Source organism: Drosophila willistoni, assembly GCF_018902025.1.
Source record: "Drosophila willistoni isolate 14030-0811.24 chromosome 2R unlocalized genomic scaffold, UCI_dwil_1.1 Seg167, whole genome shotgun sequence".
In the NCBI taxonomy this organism is placed as follows: domain Eukaryota; kingdom Metazoa; phylum Arthropoda; class Insecta; order Diptera; family Drosophilidae; genus Drosophila; species Drosophila willistoni.
In genome coordinates, this window is record NW_025814050.1 from 13,906,254 (window position 1) to 13,927,702 (window position 21,449).

The 21,449-nt window shown below is 33.9% G+C and overlaps 3 protein-coding genes across 3 annotated transcripts in view; 1 reads left to right on the top strand and 2 right to left on the bottom strand.

The window, feature by feature from the left end:
* LOC6642266 overlaps window positions 1-21,449 on the top strand; it is a 65,935-nt gene that overhangs the window by 31,268 nt on the left and 13,218 nt on the right. Inside the window, exon 3 of the mRNA XM_023175800.2 lies at window positions 15,267-15,309. The gene's annotated coding sequence lies outside the window, so the exon portion shown is untranslated. The remainder of the gene's footprint in view (window positions 1-15,266; window positions 15,310-21,449) is intronic.
* LOC124460158 (C-type lectin domain family 4 member K-like) lies at window positions 4,797-5,669 on the bottom strand. The gene has a single exon (XM_047010449.1). The coding sequence runs from the start codon at window positions 5,667-5,669 to the stop codon at window positions 4,797-4,799; it is 873 nt and encodes a 290-aa protein (XP_046866405.1).
* On the bottom strand, window positions 6,773-7,857 carry LOC124460242 (accessory gland protein Acp29AB-like). The gene is made up of 2 exons (XM_047010724.1): window positions 7,784-7,857; window positions 6,773-7,722 (listed from the first exon to the last, which is right to left on the bottom strand). Exons 1-2 carry the CDS (start codon window positions 7,841-7,843, stop codon window positions 6,808-6,810), a joined length of 975 nt encoding a protein of 324 aa, XP_046866680.1. The 5' UTR covers window positions 7,844-7,857; the 3' UTR covers window positions 6,773-6,807.

A 21,449-nucleotide genomic window follows, 5' to 3' on the forward strand; every position in this document is an offset into this window, starting at 1 on the left:
TTAAAGAAGAAATAAAAATGGACACAATCCTAAAAAATGTTGTTATATTTGCATAAGTTAAGAATGGATTTACATTAGTTTAAGCTGTTCCGTTGAAACACTTATATAAAATAAAATTTTTTTGAAACTTTGTAAACTTAATGGTAATTACTATTCGAAATACAATTTTGTTGGTCCCAAAACTTCATGTTGTTTCAATATTATTTTTTTCCATATAAACTGTTTTGAATGTGGAATTCAGATCAAATTTCCTGTATTTAAAACTGGCCCATTCAAATATTTCTAAACAGATATTGAAGAAACATTCAAAATCAGCAAAGCAAAGCATCAGCATAATTTAAAAAGTCGACATATTTTTACGTTTCATTTTCGATCATTCATTTTCCATTCCAAAAATAGTGAATAGTGATAAAATAGTTTATAGTGAAATGAATATAATAATTTTTGATTTTAAACTCTATAAATCTCTTTTATAATTTAAAGTTGGTTGATTTATCCTTTTAATTCATCTCTATTTACTTTTGCAAATGTATTCTTGGTAGGAAAGAAAGTGAAAATCAGAGTTGTATGTTGTTAATCGATAACCATAAAAATAAAGATTTTATTACTATAGAGTATTACCTATAAAATGTCTATGACTGTGCTGGGAGGAATAATAAATATATTTTTAATAATAAAACTGTTAGATAAATGTATTTTAAATTTCTTTTTCATATTAAACTTATCCTAACTTTTCTTATTCCAAGTGCTGTTTCAACAAGCTTAATGACAAAGTCAATATGCTCTGTCCTCTCCCCTGTCTCTTTTGTTCAGAGTATACAGCTGTATAGCGTAATTATTATGGACTCCAGTTCAGTAAGAAACCGAGGGCAGTGGGTTAACTTCAGCTTGCTGCCCCATGCGTGAGTGGCGCCCCCTTGCGCTCTGCTTAGCTTTTTGCTAGATTTTATACTTGAGGTTTGCGCTCACTTGTAATACTTAAAATACTTTTGATTACTTTTATTTGTGCAAAAAGCTAAACACAAAAAGCCAACGACAACAACAAACCGGTTATCACTTTTGTGGGTGTATTTATTGTAGTTGTTTGTTACTTTACTTAACTTTTGTACTGTTTTTTCTCTTGTATTTTGTTTTTTATTTTATATTGTTTTTTGTTTGTGGCTGTTTTGGATTATGCAACTCGTCGTGTCACCACCGGGTTGCCGCTCCAAAACCGAAATAAAAGTTGTGCAAAACCAAAGTTGGAAATGGAAAACTCAAACGAAAACCAAGCCCAAAGTATACCAACCCCCAGCAATCTGGCCGCTCTAATCAGCAAACAAATTTGTTGACATGTTGGGAAAATAAAAAAAAAAAGAAAAGGAAAAAAGAAACTAGAAAAGAAGTTGACTTCAGCTAAGGAATTGTAGCAAAAAAAAATAAGCAGCTTTGCTATTTGTTAGCTACTTAAACGTGTTGCCTGTTAAGGGATTACAATTTTATTTTGTTGGCAGTGAGCAAACCAAGTGCCGAAAGAGAGTTGACAAGTTCATTGAACAATTAAGTTACAACCAAAAAGTATAGAGAAATCTATCTATGGTTTGTTTTCATATATCATGGAGGGCATTTCGAACTGTAATTCTTGGAATCTGAAACTTATCATATGTACATATCTTAGAACCTAAATTTTAGTGACACAAGAAAAAAAGGTTTTTTTTTTTTAAATTTATCCTCTTTGATGTTTCAATGTAATTTTCTTTACCCGTAGTTTATATTTAGTGTTGATTGTGTTATTAAAAACTATTGACTAATATTTTCTATAAATTTAAAGTTTTATAAACTCTGTAAACTGGAGTAAAGATATTGTATCTGTTGACTATATAATTCTTTTTTTTTTGGCGAGAGAACCCATAGTAACGATGTCTACAAAGTAACTAACTATTCAATGGAGCTTGAGTTAAATTGTTTGTCACACTTCCTGTAGAGAGAATATTCTCCAAAAAATTATGCCAAAATGGAAACAAGTAACAGCAAACTGACAAAGAAAAAACATAAACAAGCAGGCAAATATAACCAGAAGCAGAATGAGAACACAAAAAACAAGTGCAACAGGCAGCAGCAGCAGAAGCAGCCGGCAAACGGGCCAAACAACAAAACAAACAAGCAGCAACAGCTGCTCGACTTGACTTGGCCTAAGATGGTAGTGTTTGTATTTGGTTGCCAGTTTGTGTGTCTGTCTGTCTGTCGTCTTTCTATTTGCCGGTTTGTCGTTCTGTCTGGTGAAAAGGGGAGGCATGTTGGTTAGGGGCAGAGAAAGAAGAACCCGAAACTCGTTGCACCTCAAAAACAAGGCTACTAATCCGGTCTCAGGTAGCACTGTTTGGTGCGTCATCTTTTCCATTGCGCAACAAGTTAACCTGGTAATAATATTTCAAGAGCAAAAACGTAAAAGCAACGGTTTCAATCTGTTTTGTTATAATGCTATGCTTATATACAAACTCTTGACTTCTATCCCATGATATAATGCTAAAGCAAGAGGAAATGGGGCTACTCACTAGATGGCAGTGACAACCGGTACAAAGTGGAATCATAACCGGCAAACCGACAACAGACAACATCAACATAGTAAACGATGATGACAACGGAAGCCAACGCTCATCCCGCTTGCAACACTCAGTCGGTAGGAGGGGGAAGAAAAGAGGCCAAGTCAAAAGTGCAATGGGATTAAATTTTGGTATCTTCATTTTCTGCTATCACAAAGACAGGGAACAGAATCTGTCGCTGACTTCAGAGTCTCTCTTGCATGTTTTCTAGCTAGCTGATGCTTCTTGACGTCACACTTTACAAACTAGCTTAAATATAAATCAAGCTCCAACAATTTAGAATCATTAGTTTAAAGATTTTTGTTATCGAGTTTCATATCTTATTATTCCTTCTATGTGCTGTGGGAATTGGAAATAAAAATAAAGCCATCTAAAGAAATCGTTTTATTGATCCTAGTCCTAACCTTAATCAATCACAGAAGTACAAAGTCTATAAGAATTTGATGTGAATTTCGCTTAACTTATGGCAATCTTATACACTAAAATGTTCACTTATATATGTTATCATTACCCTTCGGTTCAGAAAATTAAAAAAAAAACTGGAATAAAAGTACCCAAATTGTAACTTAAAATGTTTTGTAGTTTCCCCTTTATTTTATTTCTTAAAAATGACAATCAAATCCTTTTTGCATAAAGAAGAGGTTACTCTAAAGCGGTATCTATATATGGTATATGAATAAGAATGAAGGGTCTCATCCAGGAATAATAGAAATTATCATAGAACTTTACCCATGAACCAGGAATTAGTTACATTATTCCTATATATTTCTCATTTAAAGCCTCAATTGCTTAAGTCAACATTCTTGAACGTAAAATATACATACTATGTATTTTTGACCGTTTACCTTGACGCTGTAACGGTATATCTTTAACGTGAAACTACCTTTTGTTTTACATAAAATATCGTTGACAGATAATAATTTTTACCCTAAAGAACACAAACGTTTCAAACAAATGAATGTTAAATAAAATATGGTTAAAAAGTGAAATTCCCCTGCTTGCCCTAAATAAATAAAATGCCGCAGCTTTTGTTCCAATAAATATCGAAACAATATACTGAATGCAACAAAAACACAAAAAAAAGAATAGTAACGAAAAAATTATATAATCAAAAGGTGAATACAAAAATGCCCACAATTCTTTTTCTTATAAAACGTTCCTGATGTTGTTGCCTCAGTTTCAACAGCATCAGAGCAACAATTGCGAGTTGAATGAACTGGCCACAACAACAACAACAACAACAACAAAATTTAGCAGCTGCCCCATACAGCAACAACAACAAGTAAAACAATAAAAAGATCGCAAAGTTCACAGAAAGCCACAGAAACAAAAAAAAAATAAATAAAAATTGAGAAACAAGAAGTAAAAGCCAAAATAAGCAACAACCACAAAAGTCGTGCGACTTGATCTGCCTGAGAACTAAGAAAACTTCCCCAGAGAGAATCGCTTTCGTCATAAAAGTAACTACCCATTCGATGGTTATACGTATTTATTCATATTTTATAAACGAATAATTATTATTTATTCATGTGTTTACACTGCGTGCGTGTGCGTGAATGTGTGTATGTTTTGTGAGCTTTTTGAATCAAATTGATGAAAACAAATTTTCGATGTTGCGGCTCATATTTCTTTTTATGCCTCTAAAACCAATAACAACAACTGCCAATTTTTTTTTTAATAACTATGTTTAAGTTTCGGTTCATTTCTAATTATTGTTTTTATTTCCCTTTTTTGTTTAATTATTTTATTTTGTAGTAGAGTTTAGCTTTGAGTGAAATATTTACAAATTCCCCCATTTGAATTTTGTTGTTGCCTTGCAACAATTTTGGTCAAACTTTTTAATTACAGACATAGTTCGAGTTTTAGGGCGGCTTGTAGCAATGTGGGCGTGGTTGAAGTTACACAAGGAATGCATAGGACTACAGTTGGAAGAGAGAGCCATTGAGGATTAGTTTGAGGTGAAAGGTATGTTTGAATGTAGAACATTCTAAATTATTTAGAAAGAAAATGTTATTCACGAAATAAAGAGAGGTCATGCCTTTTGGCAGAATGTGCAGAGGGCCAAAAATTGATACCATTCTGGCGGTTTCCAGTGAGCTAAAATTTACCAGAATAATATAGATTCAAATTATCCATGTCCTTTTGCCTTTTGCCTTCAATATATCTAGGAAAAATTTATTTTATGCATTTATACAAATTGGTTTAAATTAAAAATCATGCATTATAATTAAATACACGCTCATTATTCGATTCGCATATAAAGTTATTTCTCAAATGGCATCGACCATCGTTCATATGAAATTGTTGATTATATCCAAGTTCTACACAATGTTCTGTACCAGCAAATCCGTTGTTCGGTTCTCCGCGATACCATCTGACGAAACTGGGACTATTACCAGATGTAGCTGATACAAAAGTGCCCTCCCTGTTTAAATCGTTTATGTCAATCCAATAGGATCCATAGATTTTAAGTGCTGCTCTTACGGAATTCCACTCATGTTCATTTTGAAAACTAACCAAATGTCCACCCCATTCGGCACATCTTTGTAGGGCGCCAAACCAAGTATTTCCTTCAGAATTCTCAATATGATAATATTTTTGACCTATTTTTCTAAACTTTCGTCGCTCATTTTGGCATTGTTGTGTTAAACTTTGTTGCTGCGCCAACGACCCTTCCGTTGTCTTAGCACTTGCCCTGCAAGACTCAACGTTTCCCTCCTCTTGCTTGAGTTGTTTTTCCATATTTTTCAATTTAGATTCCACATTTTCCAAACTTGAACGGTCTACCAGTTGGCTCTGCAGAGATTTTGTGGATTCCAGTTCTTGCGATAGTTGGTTTTTTCCATTTTGGCATTCTTCCTTTAACCTTTTTTCCTTCCCTAATGTCTGATCAGTTTCCCTCAAACTCGCCCTGCAAGTTTTAACCTTTTCTTCCTCTTGTTGGAGTTGGTATTGCAAATTTTCCAAGCTCGAGCGGTCTACCAGTTGACTCTGCAAAGATTTTGTGGACTTCAGTTCATTTTGGCATTCATCCTTTAAGTTTCGTTGTTCCTTCAAAGTCTCTTCAGTCGACCTAGTCTTTGCCATACAAAACTCTACTTTCTCTACTTCTTGTTTGAATTGATTTGCCATAGATTGTAATTTTGATTCCACTTTTTGCAGATTTGGACAGGATACTATTTGGTTTTGCATAGATTTCATCAACTCTAGATGTTCCGCCAATTGCTTATCAATTTTTTCCAATCTTTCACTATCATAAGGGGGCTTATTGTTAGTCATTTCGCAAGCTTCAAGACGCTTTTGCATTGACGGAATATAAGATAAGAATGGTTTCACCGAGCTATAGCAATAAGCTTGGCAATCAGGCTCTACCTCGTCCAACTGAAAAGTGAAACATCAATATAATAATTCAAAATTTTTGATAACCAATTCACTAACCACACATTCATCTGCGTTAACGGCATTCAATACGAATAAAACGATCACAAAAAATAATCCACCAAATATGAAATGCATTCTTAACCTCTCGATGTAAAAAAGAAGACTGAACGTGAGATTCGATTTGAGTTTTGCGACTTTTTTTTTTGGGAATTTCCATCTGTGGGGCTACCTGATAAGCAATCAAAATGTTTTTAAATTTAATTTAATTGTTTCATAGGTCAAGGTCAAATTACATATATCTACCCCTTCTTAGCGATTTCTTTGGACCATCCGATAAAGTTGCAAAAAGGGAAGGGATGTTGTTACAATTAATAAGTTAACTGTGAATTTCATCTGTTAACTTAAAGAACTGGGCAAAAAATAAGCCCATCGTAGAATTACACTTTCGAATATCCCAAGGATTAAACCTGATTGTCAGGTCATCTCAAAAGTAATGTATATAAATATTTAAAAATGTTAAAATTAAGTTCAAAGAAATCGAAATTAGTCAGATTATCATTATCAGCTCACGGGAATGGCCCGTGGACTTTTGGTATTTTAACCTTTAAAATACATTAAGATTATTTGGGAAAGATTTGCCATTTCTTGTCCATTTACTTTTGCATTCATTATTCATGAAGTTGCTTAGCATTACCATAAGTCTTCCTGCATTCCTGCACATTCGCCCAGCTCTTCCTGCAATATCCGGCAATAATTTACCAGAATTGAAACTAAGTTAAGTATGGGAAGTAAGATTAGAGACTCATGTTTTTGTATTTTTATACATCGTATTCAATGACTATAATTAATTATAATTAAATACACGTTCATTGCTCGACTCGCAGATAAAATTCTTTTTTTCGAAGCAATAAAAATCGTTCATATCAAATCCATCGAAACGTCCAAGTTCCACACAATGCTCATTATTGTCAGGGCCTGGTTCTCCACTGTGCCATTTGACAAACTTTGCCTCTTCACCAGTTGTGGCTGACATAAATGTATTATCTGTCTGCAAATCGTTCAAATCTACCCAATAGCGATATCCCATTTCTAGTTTTTCTTTGACAAGGTTCCATTCTTCATCACTTTTTAAATGAACTAGATGTCCACCCCACTCGGCACATCTTTGTAGGGCGCTGAACCAAGAAAGCTTTTCATTATTCTCAATATGATAATATTTTTGACCAATTTTCTTAAATTTTCTTCGTTCATTTTGGCATTCTTCTTTTAAAGTTCGCTGCTTCATTAATGTTTCTTCAGTTGATTTTATACTCGCCCTGCAAGTTTCAACTGTTCCTTCCACCTGTCTAAGTTGGTTTTCCATGTTCTGCAATTTGGATTCCACATTTTCCAGACTTGAGCGGGCTACTAGTTGATTCTGCAAAGATTTTGTTGATGCCAGTTCTTCCGATAGTTGGATTTTTTCATTTTGGCATTTTTCCGTCATATTTCGCTGCTCTTGTAAAGATTCTTCAGTTGTCCTAACACGTGATGCACAAGCCTCAACATTTTGTTCCACTTGCTTAACTTGCGTTTCCTTTAATCCTAGTTGATTTTCCAGCGATTTAGTCAAAGCCAAATTCGTAGTTAATAGATTATTAGTATTTAGTTGCAGAGTCTTGAATTCTTCAAGTTGCTTCTCCGTTGAAATTAAATTAAACAGCGCAGGTTTAAAAGTAATCCAGCAATATTTTAGACACTTGTCGTCAAGTTCTTGCCACTAAAAAGACATAAATGGTATTATTAAAACAGTCAGTGAGATTTATTATTAGTTTATTTACTTGGCATTCATCTGCTTTAGCGACATTCCAGATAAACAATAGAATTAGGAAAATATACATTCTTAATATAGAGCTCTGAGGTTTGCACATATTCGATTTAGAAAAAAGACTAAAACTTTGTCGAAAAGTTATTGCTCATTTATAAGAATCAAACAACATTTGCTCATGTGTATAAAGTCAACTGATAAGCGCAGCATCTGAGTGATATTTTCTATTTCATTCATATTTATATATATTTAAATATACAGATATACGTATGTGTAGTTTACTAAATAAAATCAGTATAGTATATAGCTAGATCGACTCGACTATGTGTATATACTTATAGGGGCAAAGCAGTTTCTTTCTGCCAGTTCCGTAAATTTTGGTGGAATTAATATATGGGAAATTCGGCTAATAAATAGTGTTTATCAGTCACTCTAGACAATTTTTACGATAGCATGTTGATTATGTGTCTAATATTCACGATTTACAAATAAATCGAATATTCCAGAGTATTGAATTTTATTTATATATTGCGACAAAAGTTTTTTATATTAAAGTCAGATAATTGGTTGAACTTTTCATATCTCATTTCCAATGTTTGTTAGAGAGTATCAAACCTATGCCCAGAACTTGCAGAGGGCAAAATGTTTGCATTACTTTTGGTACGTGCTAAATAAAAATAAAACCGGAGCGCAACAAATTTAATAAATATGAAATGAGTTTGTCATAAACATTCACACACATACACACACAAAAACACACAACCAAAAGAAGGACAGGAAAAAGGGGAGAGACAAATGGGGGGAAAACCCTTGCTCCAATTAGGATGGGGATGCCAAGGATTCCATAAGAGGAAAACTTTTGGCTGCACGCCTTCGATAACGTGCCGCAAAAGAAAATACCTTTAAGCCAACCCAAAAACCACTCACCAGGCGAATGGGGGAAGGGGGGCAAATGGCAAGAGTAAAAGGATGCAGGACCTTAGCAAATAAACACGCACTTACAAGCTTACCGAGGACTTTTGCTGCCCCGTTCCACAATCTGACTGGCTGCCTTCCTTTTTGCCTTTTGCTTCTGCTCTCTCTTTTTCTCTCTCCCTAGACACATTCCTTGGCATAAATAACATGTGACAAAATAAATGCCACTAAAATAAAGGACCAAAAGTCACGGGCGTGTCCTTGAGGCATGCAACAAATGCCAAACAAATCGATGTCGAAGGAGGCCCAACAAATGCCAAAAACAACTCGCTGGCAACTTAGGCGGGTCATAGAGAGGGGGAAGGCGAGCGAAAAATGTGATTATAAGCGCATAAAATTGCCAAAGGACATTCTCCATGGCCTGCCAAGTCCTGTATCCTGTCCGTGTCTGATTGTGTGTGTTCATAGTTTTTTGGCGGAACTTGTTGAATAAATAAGGAAATGAAAAGTAGAAAAAATAGAAGAAATAGAAGCAGGGCAAAAAAAAAGAAACCCACACACACATTCAAACAGGGAAAAAAGGAAAGGAAAACCTGTCACACAATCTGCTGATTGCTACACAGGAATTCCTCTTCCTTTTTCCTGTCCAAGAGCTTGCCCTAGCTTGTTAATAGCCTTCCCCCTCTTGGGTCAGGGAGATTCTCTAAATAGCGCAAAATGACCAAATCGTTGGTTAATGATGATGATGGGGATGATGATGTCTGGACGATGGCACAAGGTTGCCCTTTTTAATTGCCCTCTAGAAAAGAAGCAAACTACTTGATTACAAACTTAAGATTAAACAAAGAGAAATTCATTAGTTAAAAGATTGTTGATTTTGCAAATGATTGAGGTCAGGTATATAGAGAACAAACCATTAGAATAATAATCTACTTGTTGATAATGAGAAATATCTTTTCATAAGACATGTACGTATCCTTAGAGGCGAAATGTATTTAGATTAAAATCAAGCCGAAAAATCTGAGTTTTTTAGAATAGACATCTAAAGTCATTATCGTCGTTTTAATAAACTGTCTAACTGCTGAAAATTGATTGCAATTGTAATTATTACAAATTCTAAGCCAATAATATTATTTTTATAACTTTTATTTCTTACTTACAATTAGACAGTATATTTTAAGAAGCCAAACGAACATTTAATTTAAAACAGATGTAAATTTTTAAATATTTTATGCTAACCAACTTAACTTAGATTTGTAAAAAAGTCTTTTAGTCGAAAGGATAGAGTCCAGAACTCGCTTAGTCCAAAGGGAAATGAAAGGGCTCTTCGAGTTTTTTCTAAAGGTTTAATGAAATTAAATTTAAAAACATTTCCTGATTTTCCTTAATGTACAAACATATTTGATTTGATTTTTAGTTTTTTTTTTTTACTCACCCAAACGAAAAATAAAAGTTTACACAAAGAGTAGAAAAGTGGCCAAAACCTGATTACACAAGCTGTGAAGCTGAAATCTGTGCCATGAGAATACGACAAATGAATGACAAATGAATAATTTACGACTACAATAGCCATACAATATACATTCGCAATATTTGCCAAGTCTATTCACATGACTTGGAGTAGAGCAAATACTAAATATGATTGTAAGTATTTCTTAAAGCAATTTTTCTTTTTTTTTTTTTGTTGCTGTTGTTGGTGGATTGTTTACCCAATCTAATGGACAACATTCACTTTAACAAATATTTGCAGTGAATAAATTATTTATTTTTCCCATAATTAAGATCATTTACAGGCCAAAAGTCGATACAGGGACTGCAAACTTCTCAAAAAAAAAAAAAACAAAAAAAAATGAGAAAAACAAAAATACTAACTCTCAATAACTTTTTGCCCCCTTAAGGGCCCGATGTGAGTGGGCAAGCTGCTTCGTTTCTTGTTGTAGCTGGTCCACGTTTACCTGCCAAGTCCCTTTAGGTATATGGGAAATAATTTTTTTCGGTTGCCTGCTTGTTTGCTTTCAATTTGTACACAAATTAGAAGAGAATGGAAAAAAAGTTACGTATACGCCGCATTGTATACGATATCATTTTTCCCTTATCCACATTTTCGAGAACTGTTTTTTGTGCCTGTTTTATGTAGTGCGTGCCTTCATTATGGTTATTTTTTTCTTGTTATTATAATGATTGGCATGACCATTTCATTTCATTTTGGCTCGAATTTCTTTTCCCAAATAGGGGACCGTGTAGTTTACATCATTTTTTTTGCCTTTGTGAGTGCGAGTGTGGGCGCCTCATGCTGAGACTAAAGTGACCTTGCCATTCAACACCGAGCAAAACCTTTTCGCTTTCAAAAAATGCATCAATGCAACAGCCTCGCTATGGATCTCGGATGGCCCTCTTCAATGCGCCTGCAGGCATTTACTATTGTCCTTGTCTGGGTGGTGTCTTTTGTTATCCCCATTGAGGATGAAAGAGAAAAAGAAGACAAAAAAGGCAAATGGAAATAGGAGGAAATAGAAATGTTTACCATATCGAATAAGAAATACCGTTTAGTTTCAAAAAAGGGTTGTCATAAATTTATATTTTACCCATCAACAACTCTATTTCAAAGTCTTCTATAGTATTTGATTATATGGTGACTTAAAATCTTTATATAACAATCAATATCAATTAATATAAATTTAAACAAGTTAATATTTTTAAGTTAAAAGTTTTAACTATTAATTTCCAAATTTTCTTGCATTTTCTATAATATAAATACAGAAATTAGGGCACTTTAAAAACAATCTTTACAGGGGATTTAGTTAGCGGGAATTGAAATTTACATTTCCAGTTTGCAGCCTCTCAAATCTCAAAAGGCCGAAACAAATGAAAATTGAAAAATAGTGTTGGATTTTTATCTTCTATTTTCAGTTCCATTTTTCTCTTTGGTTACGGTGACGGTGACTTTGACTCAATGACACTAAGACAGACAGTCGACGGGGCACAATATTTATAACCATTCCATAGCTCTTGCACTTTTTTCTTTTGACTTTCTTTGCCATTTCCCTTCTCAGTTTTCGCAATTGGATTTGCATGCTGATTGCTTTTGCAGCTTGTTTAGTCGTCCCAACTGCATATAAAAACCGAAAGATGAATTAAATAATATAAAAAGAAAGTTTATTCCAGCAAACGCTTGAAGAAGGAAGATGAACTGCGAAACTAAATTGGTTTCATCTCCTTCTGTGACGACAAAAGTGCTAAATCGGTACAAATGTTAAGCAATTTGTTCACTGTAAGTTGAAAGGGTATTGAATAACATCCTTATGGAATGAGGGTGTAGGACAAAGGAGGTGAAATGGTAGGTAGCAGATGTCTACATTCATCATATGTGCTCGTGAGTGTGTGTGTCTTTTATTGAGAACTTTAGTCATATATCAATTCTGTTTAGTTAGGGATTACTTAGATGAAAGGAAGATTTAGTTTAAGAGCATAAATTTCAGTTGATCCACAATCGGCAGGAATAGACACGACAGAATTTTAAGTGAATAAATCCTTTCAATTATTCATTCCCATAATGAATAAAACATAATGGGCCTCTGGTTGTTTGTTTCCACCCACTTTTTAAAGCACCCCATGGATATTTGCTTTGTTTATTATTATTATTTTTATTTTTTTTTGTTAATGTTTTTCATTTTTCAATGAACAAAGCAAATGAAAAAGGCGGTTATAAAAAATAAGCATAGCATAACAAACGGCGGTCGACAAATATAAATAAAATAATAAAGCAAAAGGTTGAAAATAAAAGAAATATAAATACATACAAATATAAATCGGTTCGAGTGTGTATAAGTGTGTGTGTGTGTGTGCCAGCCCAAGCCCCATTGCATTCAAACAAAAGGCTCAACATAATTTGCATGACAGGATTTGCCGAAGGAGCAAAAACAACTGTCACAACAATAGCAAAGGCAAAGGCAAAGGCAGAGGCAAAGGCATCTTTTCTCCGGGCTCAGCAACAGTTTTTCTCTGATTTATTGCTAAACTCGGTTCTTTGTTGGCTTTAACTCTGGTTTGCGTTTTGAGGGTGGCCATGGTCGGCAACTTGGCTCAAATGGTGTAACCATAACTAATTTATGAATGTGTGTGTGAGAGAGCAAAGGTAGCAACATGTTGGCATTTCAAAATTGCAAAAACCTTACTGAAAAATTTCAAATTTTTGCAAAGTTTGTTTCACCTTGTAGTTCTCATTTATATTTCGTCTCTGTGCGATTTTAATTAAAATGAAACAAAGAGAATCATAACGAAATTGTGAAACAAATTTTTACATTCCATTTGACAATTGTTAGGCACGAATGGTATTTCTGTTCAAATATTATTTTTTGCGGTAAACGAAATCTTACAAGCTTAATCGAATTGTATGCAACAAGAATTTATGGTACCATAAATGAAAAGATGACCAGAGGAAAGGAGCGGAATGAATGAAATTTTTTATGCCAGATATTCTCTTGATTATTACATTTTTAAGGCACAACTTAATTTTTTTTAAATAACTAATAAAATTTTTGTTTGTATCAAGTTGATAAGAAAAATTTCAACAAATCAAACATACGTGACTAGACTAGACAATAAAGCTTTTTTATTTCTGTCGAAGTAAAACCAACTTAATTTAAAAAAAGAAAATGGAAATTATTCAGTCAGATTGTGGTTATCAGCACAAGAGTTGAGTGACACATTGCATTATTTGTTCATTTCTTTTCCGTTACCCTAAAAAAAAGCAATTATTGATTGCAATCGAGCTTCTCTATGTAAGATATATGATTACGTTATGATTCCGATTTTTATCAAATTTTTAGGATAATATCAAAAAATAACAAGGACCCAGTTTAATTTTTACATTGACAAAGCAAAAACTTAATATATTCTCAGCAAAATTTGAGAAAAAAATTAGTAAATTTATTTAGTGTGCTTTATATTTTAAAATATATAAATATGTACATCCAATCAATTTATTATATTTAACTGTAATCAATAACACGTTCATCGTCCGCCTCGCAGATAAAATTCATTTTTAAATGGCATCGAGTATCATCCATCTCATATATACCAGGATATCCAAGCTCTACACAATCCTCTGTGCCAAAATAATCGTTGTTTGGTTTATTTTTAACCCATTTGACAAAGTTTGGCCTTTGTCCAGTAGTGGCTTAAATAAATGTTCCATCTGTTTCTAAATCGTATAGATCAGTCCAAAAGAATCTTCCTAACCATAAATTCCATGTGACAAGTTCCAATTCTTCTTCACTTTGGAAACTAACCAGGTGTCCACCCCATTCGGCACATATTTGTAGGGCGCCAATCCAGGTACGCTTTTCAAAATACTCAATATGATAATATTTAAAACCAAGTTTTTTAAATTTTCGTCGTTCATTTTGGCATTTTTCTTTCAGTATTCGTTGTTCCTTCAAAGATTCTTCAGTCGACCTAGCCTTTGCCATACAAAACTCTGATTTCTCTACTTCTTCTTTGAATTGATTTGCCATAGATTGTAATTTTGATTCTACATTTTGCAGATTTGGACAGTATACATTTTGATTTTGCATAGACTTCAACAACTCTAGATGTTCCGCCAATCGTTTATCATTTTTGTCGAATCTCTCACTATCATAAAGGGGCTTAGTCATTTCGCAAGCTTCAAGTCGCCTTTGCATTGAGGGAATATAAGATAAGAATGGTTTCACCGAGCTATAGCAATAAGCTTGGCAATCAGGCTCTACCTCGTCCAACTGAAAAGTGAAACATCAATATAATAATTCTCAATTTTTGAAAATCAATTCACTAACCACACATTCATCTGCGTTAACGGCATTCAATCCGAATAAAACGATCACAAAAAATAATCCACGAAATATTAATTTGTTTTGTGACAGAGTCAAAGTGGGAATGAGAACTAAACGTGAGATGTGAATCGATATAAACTGGAGTAAATAAATTTTCAACCATGTCAAAAGTTGTATACATAGTCGATAGGAGCGCCGATAAGGCAAAATAAAATGTTATTGAAATTAAGATTGAAATGGAATCAGTAATACCATTGCCATTTTCGGCTTTGCAAGTGGTGGTTTTTCTTTGTTTTCAGTAAGAAACATTCCGCGATCTCTCTCACTTTTAGAAGCAGTCAAAAATTTTTACCTTCCTGATGACTACTTGACCCCTATGACCATACAATAGCAACTAATGGTAAAGTTTGTATATAAGATTTGAGAGCCAATGACATAATATATCGCACTGTTATTTAATTGTTTTAGTTCGGATAAGAGGAAATCAATTTAATCAATTTTTAGGCATTACAGAAGCTACGGGCAAATGTTTGTCTTTTAAACATGTTAAAGTTTTGGTATCCTTGAAGAGTGTTAACACGCTTAGTGTACTTCTTCTTCACATACGTTGACACACTGTCATATGCAATCTCTTTATGTGAAGGTCTTAACTTTGTCATTGCTCCCCTTTCTGAGCCACAAGTTTGACACAATTAAATTCCTTCGTTTTTTTCTTATTAAATTTATGTAAATTACTTATCATGGTCTTTCCCTCTTTTTATTTTGCAGAACTCCTACACTCAAGGACTAACCGGAAAAGAAAATTGAAATTGTAAGTGGCCTGAGAGCATTTTGCACATTTTTCCTGATTAAAGTGAGCAAATAATAAAAAACTGAACAAAAGTATGCCTGTCAACCTCAATGCGAAGAAAAGTCAGCCAAGTTGAACCGTTTTTTTTTTTTTTGTATTTTGTTGGCTTGTTACAATCACTTATTTTCACTCAACCACCAAAGCAAAACCCTGCAATATACTCCTCTTGGTTGTTTTTCAGCCCTTGGCTAACGGGGCGTATGATTGATGCACGAAAATGTTTTGCGGTTTCGCACTGAAATTAATGCGAGACCCGAAGGCGTTTAATTTCCCGTGACCACAAACGCGCCCACACTACAAATATTTTTGTTTTCTATACAGTTTTAAAAGCATTGGCACTAAAACCTGAACTCACCTTTGACAAATCAATTGACTAAGTGTTGTGTGTGCATACCTGTGCGTTTGGAAAATTTAATTAATTCATGTAGCATCTCTTTCCCTTCCACACTCTCTTTACCTCTGCCTTTGGCTCGCCATGTCTAAGGGCTGTCTATTGTTCCTGCGTGTCCTTCGTGAGTGCGTGCATAGGACATGACACATTTCAATTTGAATATGGCCGTCGGGCACAAATCGAAATTGCAAAACAAAAGTTTAGCAGGACTATTCCAATTGGGTTCTTCTTTCTTCTCAACATTCATGACTGCGGTCAATTTGATGATAAAACTATTGTAATTGGCTAATTGAATTGAGAAGAGGTGCAATATATATTGAATTAAATGCTGGAGGGAAATAAAATAAAAAGTCCTTATATCCTTACTATTTTATAAATATTTTTACCATCTTATTATACTTATACAACTTTCATTAAATGCAAATTGCATTAAAATTATTAACTTGTAATAATTTTTAAAGTTAATTTCATGCTTAAGACCTTAAAGCCAAGCGGAATACATTACATAAAAGTCTTGGTCAATGTCTGCCACAACCACCACATACTTTAAAAGGGACATGCAACGACAGCAATGCGCCACATTTCCCCATATCCCTCGACAGCCTTCCGCGTAAAATGTTCCATAGAGAGTATGAACAATGAACAAAAGGCATAACAGCGTTGTGTTAATGCCCAAGAGCCACATTTTAAAGACCATTAGTTTGGTAAATTTATATTTTTAATCAGCCTACGAAAGTAAAGTGTCTAAATGCTGTTTTTAGACTTTATTGCATTTAAATAAACAAAGAGTTTGGAGTATTAAAGACCAATATAATATTTTATTTAAATTCAAAATCTAAAACAACTGTGGGGAAAAAATTAATTTAGATATGGAATTACTTTAACATTTTTTTAAATACTGAAATGATATTAATACTTACATTTTATTCAAAGTTATTACGTTGCTTTAGATTTTTTTTCTTTCAAGCTTTCCACTGTAAATGTTTTACAATTATTCATACCTATTGAGAGGACAACTTTTCACTTTCAATTTTCTTTTATCATTTACCTGGCAATTCACATTTCCCCTGAATCATTGTACTTTTTGCTCTACAGAAATCATCATGGAATATGTGAGAGGAAAGAAAATGTTCCCTAATTAAATACATCCAGTAATACAATTTTCAATTTTATCCCCACTCTCTTTCTGAAACTTTTCTTATTGAACAAATGCAATTTTCAGACTCACACACACATACATACATGAACACACACACGAGTGCTTGTATATATAGAAGCAGAAGTTAACACTCATACGCCATGTAGTACAAAAATGAAAAAAGTAATTCAGTTACGTGGCTCTAGAAATGTATGTAGATGGTTAGCAGCAATTTGGTTTTCTGAATTCTAACCTCGCCTCATGTGGCATGTGTGACACGTGGCAAATGTTGATGTTTAAAACGAAGTCGAAGAGGGGGGAAAATGTTTAGTTGCAACTTGCATAGCTAAATTGAATTTATGTACATGAAATGTTTCAATCAAAATGCAAACACCAAATAACAACAACAACACCAACAATAATGACAACGACTACAAACTAAAAATGTAAGGGAAGAATTATTTTATGTTCCACATGTTGCAAAACGGAAAACAGGACGCTTTAATTGTAAAATTTAAATATTTATTAAACGAGCTAGTTAACTAGAAGAGGAAGCTTTTATATGCATATCCTCTATACTATGTAGCAAAAACAAGGAAGACAGAGAGAGTGTGAGAGAGAGAGAGAAAAAAAGTAGAAGATAAAATGTCGACGGCCGTGTGCCAACTCATTTGTTGCCCGGTCGGGCATAACATCCTTCCATCCCATCCATTTCCGCCAAATGTGAGGAAATAAATTTTTAAATGCGTCTAGAAAATGGGGCCATGAGGGAAATGGGTAAAAGTGTTTTGTTATAGTGCATACCCAGTGACTGAAGGCTATACCATTTATGGGTATATGCATTATGTAATAATTATATACAAACACACACACACACAGACGAGAATGTGCCATGAGCAGAATTGACTTAAATTCGTCCACAAAAATCTCTTTTAACAAGTATCCACATTGTCGAATACTTAAATTATATAAAGTTTTTTACATTTAAACTTGTTGAATTTGGGTGCCGAAAAATTCATTCTCGGTTCCAGCTGAAGGTAAAATCGTGTGAAGGACACAATACACGAAGCGCACAGACGAAACGAAACGCGCTGCATAAAAATCCATGACAAAGTGTAACAGATTGGCCACAGAGCCCACGACCAAGGTAAAGGCAAGGCGACAAGGATACAAGGAGAGTCAGCAGTCTGGTGAGTCTGGCTGAGCCCCGGGTAAAGCTCGGCCAGAGGAAGATGGCAATAGAGAGCACAGCATAGTATGTGTAAGAGAGAAATGAAAGAGGCACGTCTGCATATTTAATCCTGTTGATTTTTACTTGTTCCGTGTTTCATGTTGCTTTTGCTGCTGCTGTTGCTTCAACTATTTTTATGGCTTTTTATCTGCCTGGCTGATGATTCTACCGTCGACCACCTCTTACCCTGGTACATAAACTTCTCTATATTGTCTCTCTTGCCCTGTCTATCTACATATAGTATAATATATTCCCTTAGGCCTATGAGGCAATTTTATATCATGACATTTTTCGTGATGCACGTGTCTCTCTTTCTGAATTTCTTCATACGTACTTCTGAACAATATAGTAGTAGGCAGTAGTTGTAGTCTCTGGCCGACTTGTATAAGTATTTCTTTTGGCTAGGCTAAAGTTGAAGGCCAAAACAAATATACAAATATCGAGTGCATTTCAAATTCTTACGTTATGTGAGAATGAATAGAGGAGAGGTAACCATGAGAATGGATGAAAAGCTATTTACAAGGCAAACGTGTGGGTTTTACCAACGAGAAATGGAAGAGTTACGGATGCAGCTGTAAAGCATTGAAAATGCAAAAAGGAGAACAGAACAATTACAAGCCAAATGAAGAGAAGCAACAAGGAAAAATCTTAATAAACTGAAAAATATACAATTTAATAGCATATAAAGGAGGAAAATTGTTTTTACCGAGAATTGAAATGTTTACTCAATCAAGAACAACAAAATTTTATTGTGTGTGTGTGTGTGTTTTTCTACCGATTCTCATCACATTTCAAATAAAATGAGATCAGACGTCGACATTGCTGATGACGTAGACGAGAACGTAACTTCACGATACGCTTGTTAAACATTTCAAGGTTGACACACAATTTCAATTTTAATTTCCATTTCAATGCGAACACACAAACACACATTTACACACAGTCTCGGTACACATAAATCAAACACTTTCCAAACAATCTGAATCGCACTTCAGCATAAAAGAGCAAAAATTTAAATGTGAGCTCATTAAAAACAAAAACACAACAAACGAATCCTAAGCTGGAGTGACTTTTGGCCAACCTCAAGCTCAGCGGGTTGAAGTTCTCCTAATTAAAGCGCGTGCTGAACTTTCCCCTTGATCAGACAGGCAATCAATCAATCTATGGGTAATTGAAACTGTGTGAGTCCATTGCAGTAAACGACTAAAACTGATTGATTTATTTGCAACCCTCCAAACCCCTCGTCCCAAAGTAAACTATGTGGCTAATAGTTAACAGAAAACGAAAAAAAAAAACTCAATAACTCCCAGCTAAACGCTAACAAAATGGTAACATAAATTTAAACACAAAATAAACTTATGTAATTCATAGATCAAGTGAAACGGTGTGAATTTATTTTAAAAGTCGTGATGGTATATGCTGTAATTGTTGCCAAAAAAAGTTCACCTGCTTATGTTTTCATCAGATTTTTGAAAAGAATGTTTATAGCTTTAAAATGAAAAGAAGATTAACACTAAAAAGTCTTTAATAAACTGACCTGTGTGTTGTGTTTTGGACAAAAGCCCAAAATGAAATCCTTTCCTGCCATTGTTCAATTTATATTGGTTAAAACGTTGGTATTGGTTTAAAGTGTTACTGTGCATGAGTATGCTAAGCGTTTTCTTCAGGTGAAAATTTGCTGTTATTATATTAACACTTTTTTTTACACAAATCATATCTTAGAAGCTTTAAGATTTCGAAGTTTTGATATCCTGGAAGCTGTCTCAAGGGAAACAGAATTCCCTTAGGCATTTGCTCAACAGTCCCAATTCAGCATAATCGAATGACTTCATAACAAGTTTTGTTCTTCATTAAATTTGTTGTATTTTATATATCTTTGTAGAGTCTTCACCAAAAGTCTCAAGCAACTTTAATATTGATAACTGGTGTTCATATATACATATATAACCTGGACTATACAGTCAATAATTCCATATACAATTATAATTCATACAAATATGTATATCCATAAAAATATCCCAAAATGTGCTTTTCTCTAAGTCTTTGACTATTAACTAATAGTCGATATTGGTGAATATATGTCTAAAGTTATTTTAGATGGGAAATCTATATTGCATAGTAATGTAATGTAATATATACTCTCTCTACGCCTCTGTCTATACCCTATGCATATAATACATATTGCCTATCTAAAAGAAAATCCATCAAATATGACAGCAAAACGTTTTAAGTCGATACACTTATAATGATTATATGCTTATCGATATAAAGTGCGATTAAACTAACGAGATTCCAATAAATCACAAATTCTCAGGAAAAATTCGGGCAATTGAAACTAATTATGTTTGTCAAATCAATTCTAGAAGTCAATAATTTTGTCTATTTCATAATACTCTTAGCTAAAAGGGTATAATTACTGGCATTATTTTGCTAAAAGCAAAACAAACAACGTGCAAGTCATTTGACCAACACTTTTTACACATTTCTCACATTTTTTTTTTTGCTACGCTTTCAACTGATTAAGTACAAATTTGTTATAAATAAGTTGGAGGGAGAAAATCAACTCTCCAGAGCTTGGCACAATTTTCATGCTTTGTTGCGGTCAAGTAAGTTTAGAATTTCTATAGAAAGCACAAATATAAAGAATGTGGAAAACAAGTGAAATGTAATGAAAGCAAAAAAAAAAAAGAAAGACGACAACAACATGAAAGGGAATTCTTGAACGGTGTTTGTAAGCCGATTTGTTTTCGCAGAGAGTAACCACAAAAATGTTACAAACAATTTTCAAGCTAATTTTGAGAGATGAGATGAGAACTGGCTATGGCATTTTTTTTTTTTTTTTGTATCGTAAACACAAGTTGCCTGTTGCTACTAGATGTAAGGATCTCCTGAATGCCAGTTACTGTATACTGTCATTAGACTGACATACAGAAATACCGACAAAGAGACAGACAGAAAGAGGGAGACAGACTCTGTTTCCAAAACAATGTCATGTGGTGATGGTGGGGCAGACAAACGACAATCTCATTTTTAGATGTGGTCCAGACGTCAGCTTAATAAGCTTTCAGCCTCAATGCGCTTTTAGCCATGGCGCAAAAGTCCTGTTCAAGTTTAATATCAATATTTTACTCAACTTGTAAGTCCTTTAAGCCAAAGCACTTAACTGACCAAAGCAGAATATTTCAAGTGGCGAGAGCAATCATTAGGGGATTACTCAAACATTTGAGGCATTAAATATTTAAACGAATTTTAAATGAAAGATTTCAATACATCATGAAATCATAGATTAACTTTAACCAAAAAGCTAAAAATCTGTCAATATGGATTGAAATTAAAAGATG

Coding starts and splice junctions, on each gene's coding strand:
- LOC124460158 (XM_047010449.1), bottom strand. CDS start 5,669: ATGGCAAAGACTAGGTCGACTGAAGAGACTTTGAAGGAACAACGAAAC.
- LOC124460242 (XM_047010724.1), bottom strand. CDS start 7,843: ATGTATATTTTCCTAATTCTATTGTTTATCTGGAATGTCGCTAAAGCA. Junction 7,723..7,783: donor CTAAAGCAGATGAATGCCAA/GTAAATAAACTA, acceptor ATGTCTTTTTAG/TGGCAAGAACTTGACGACAA.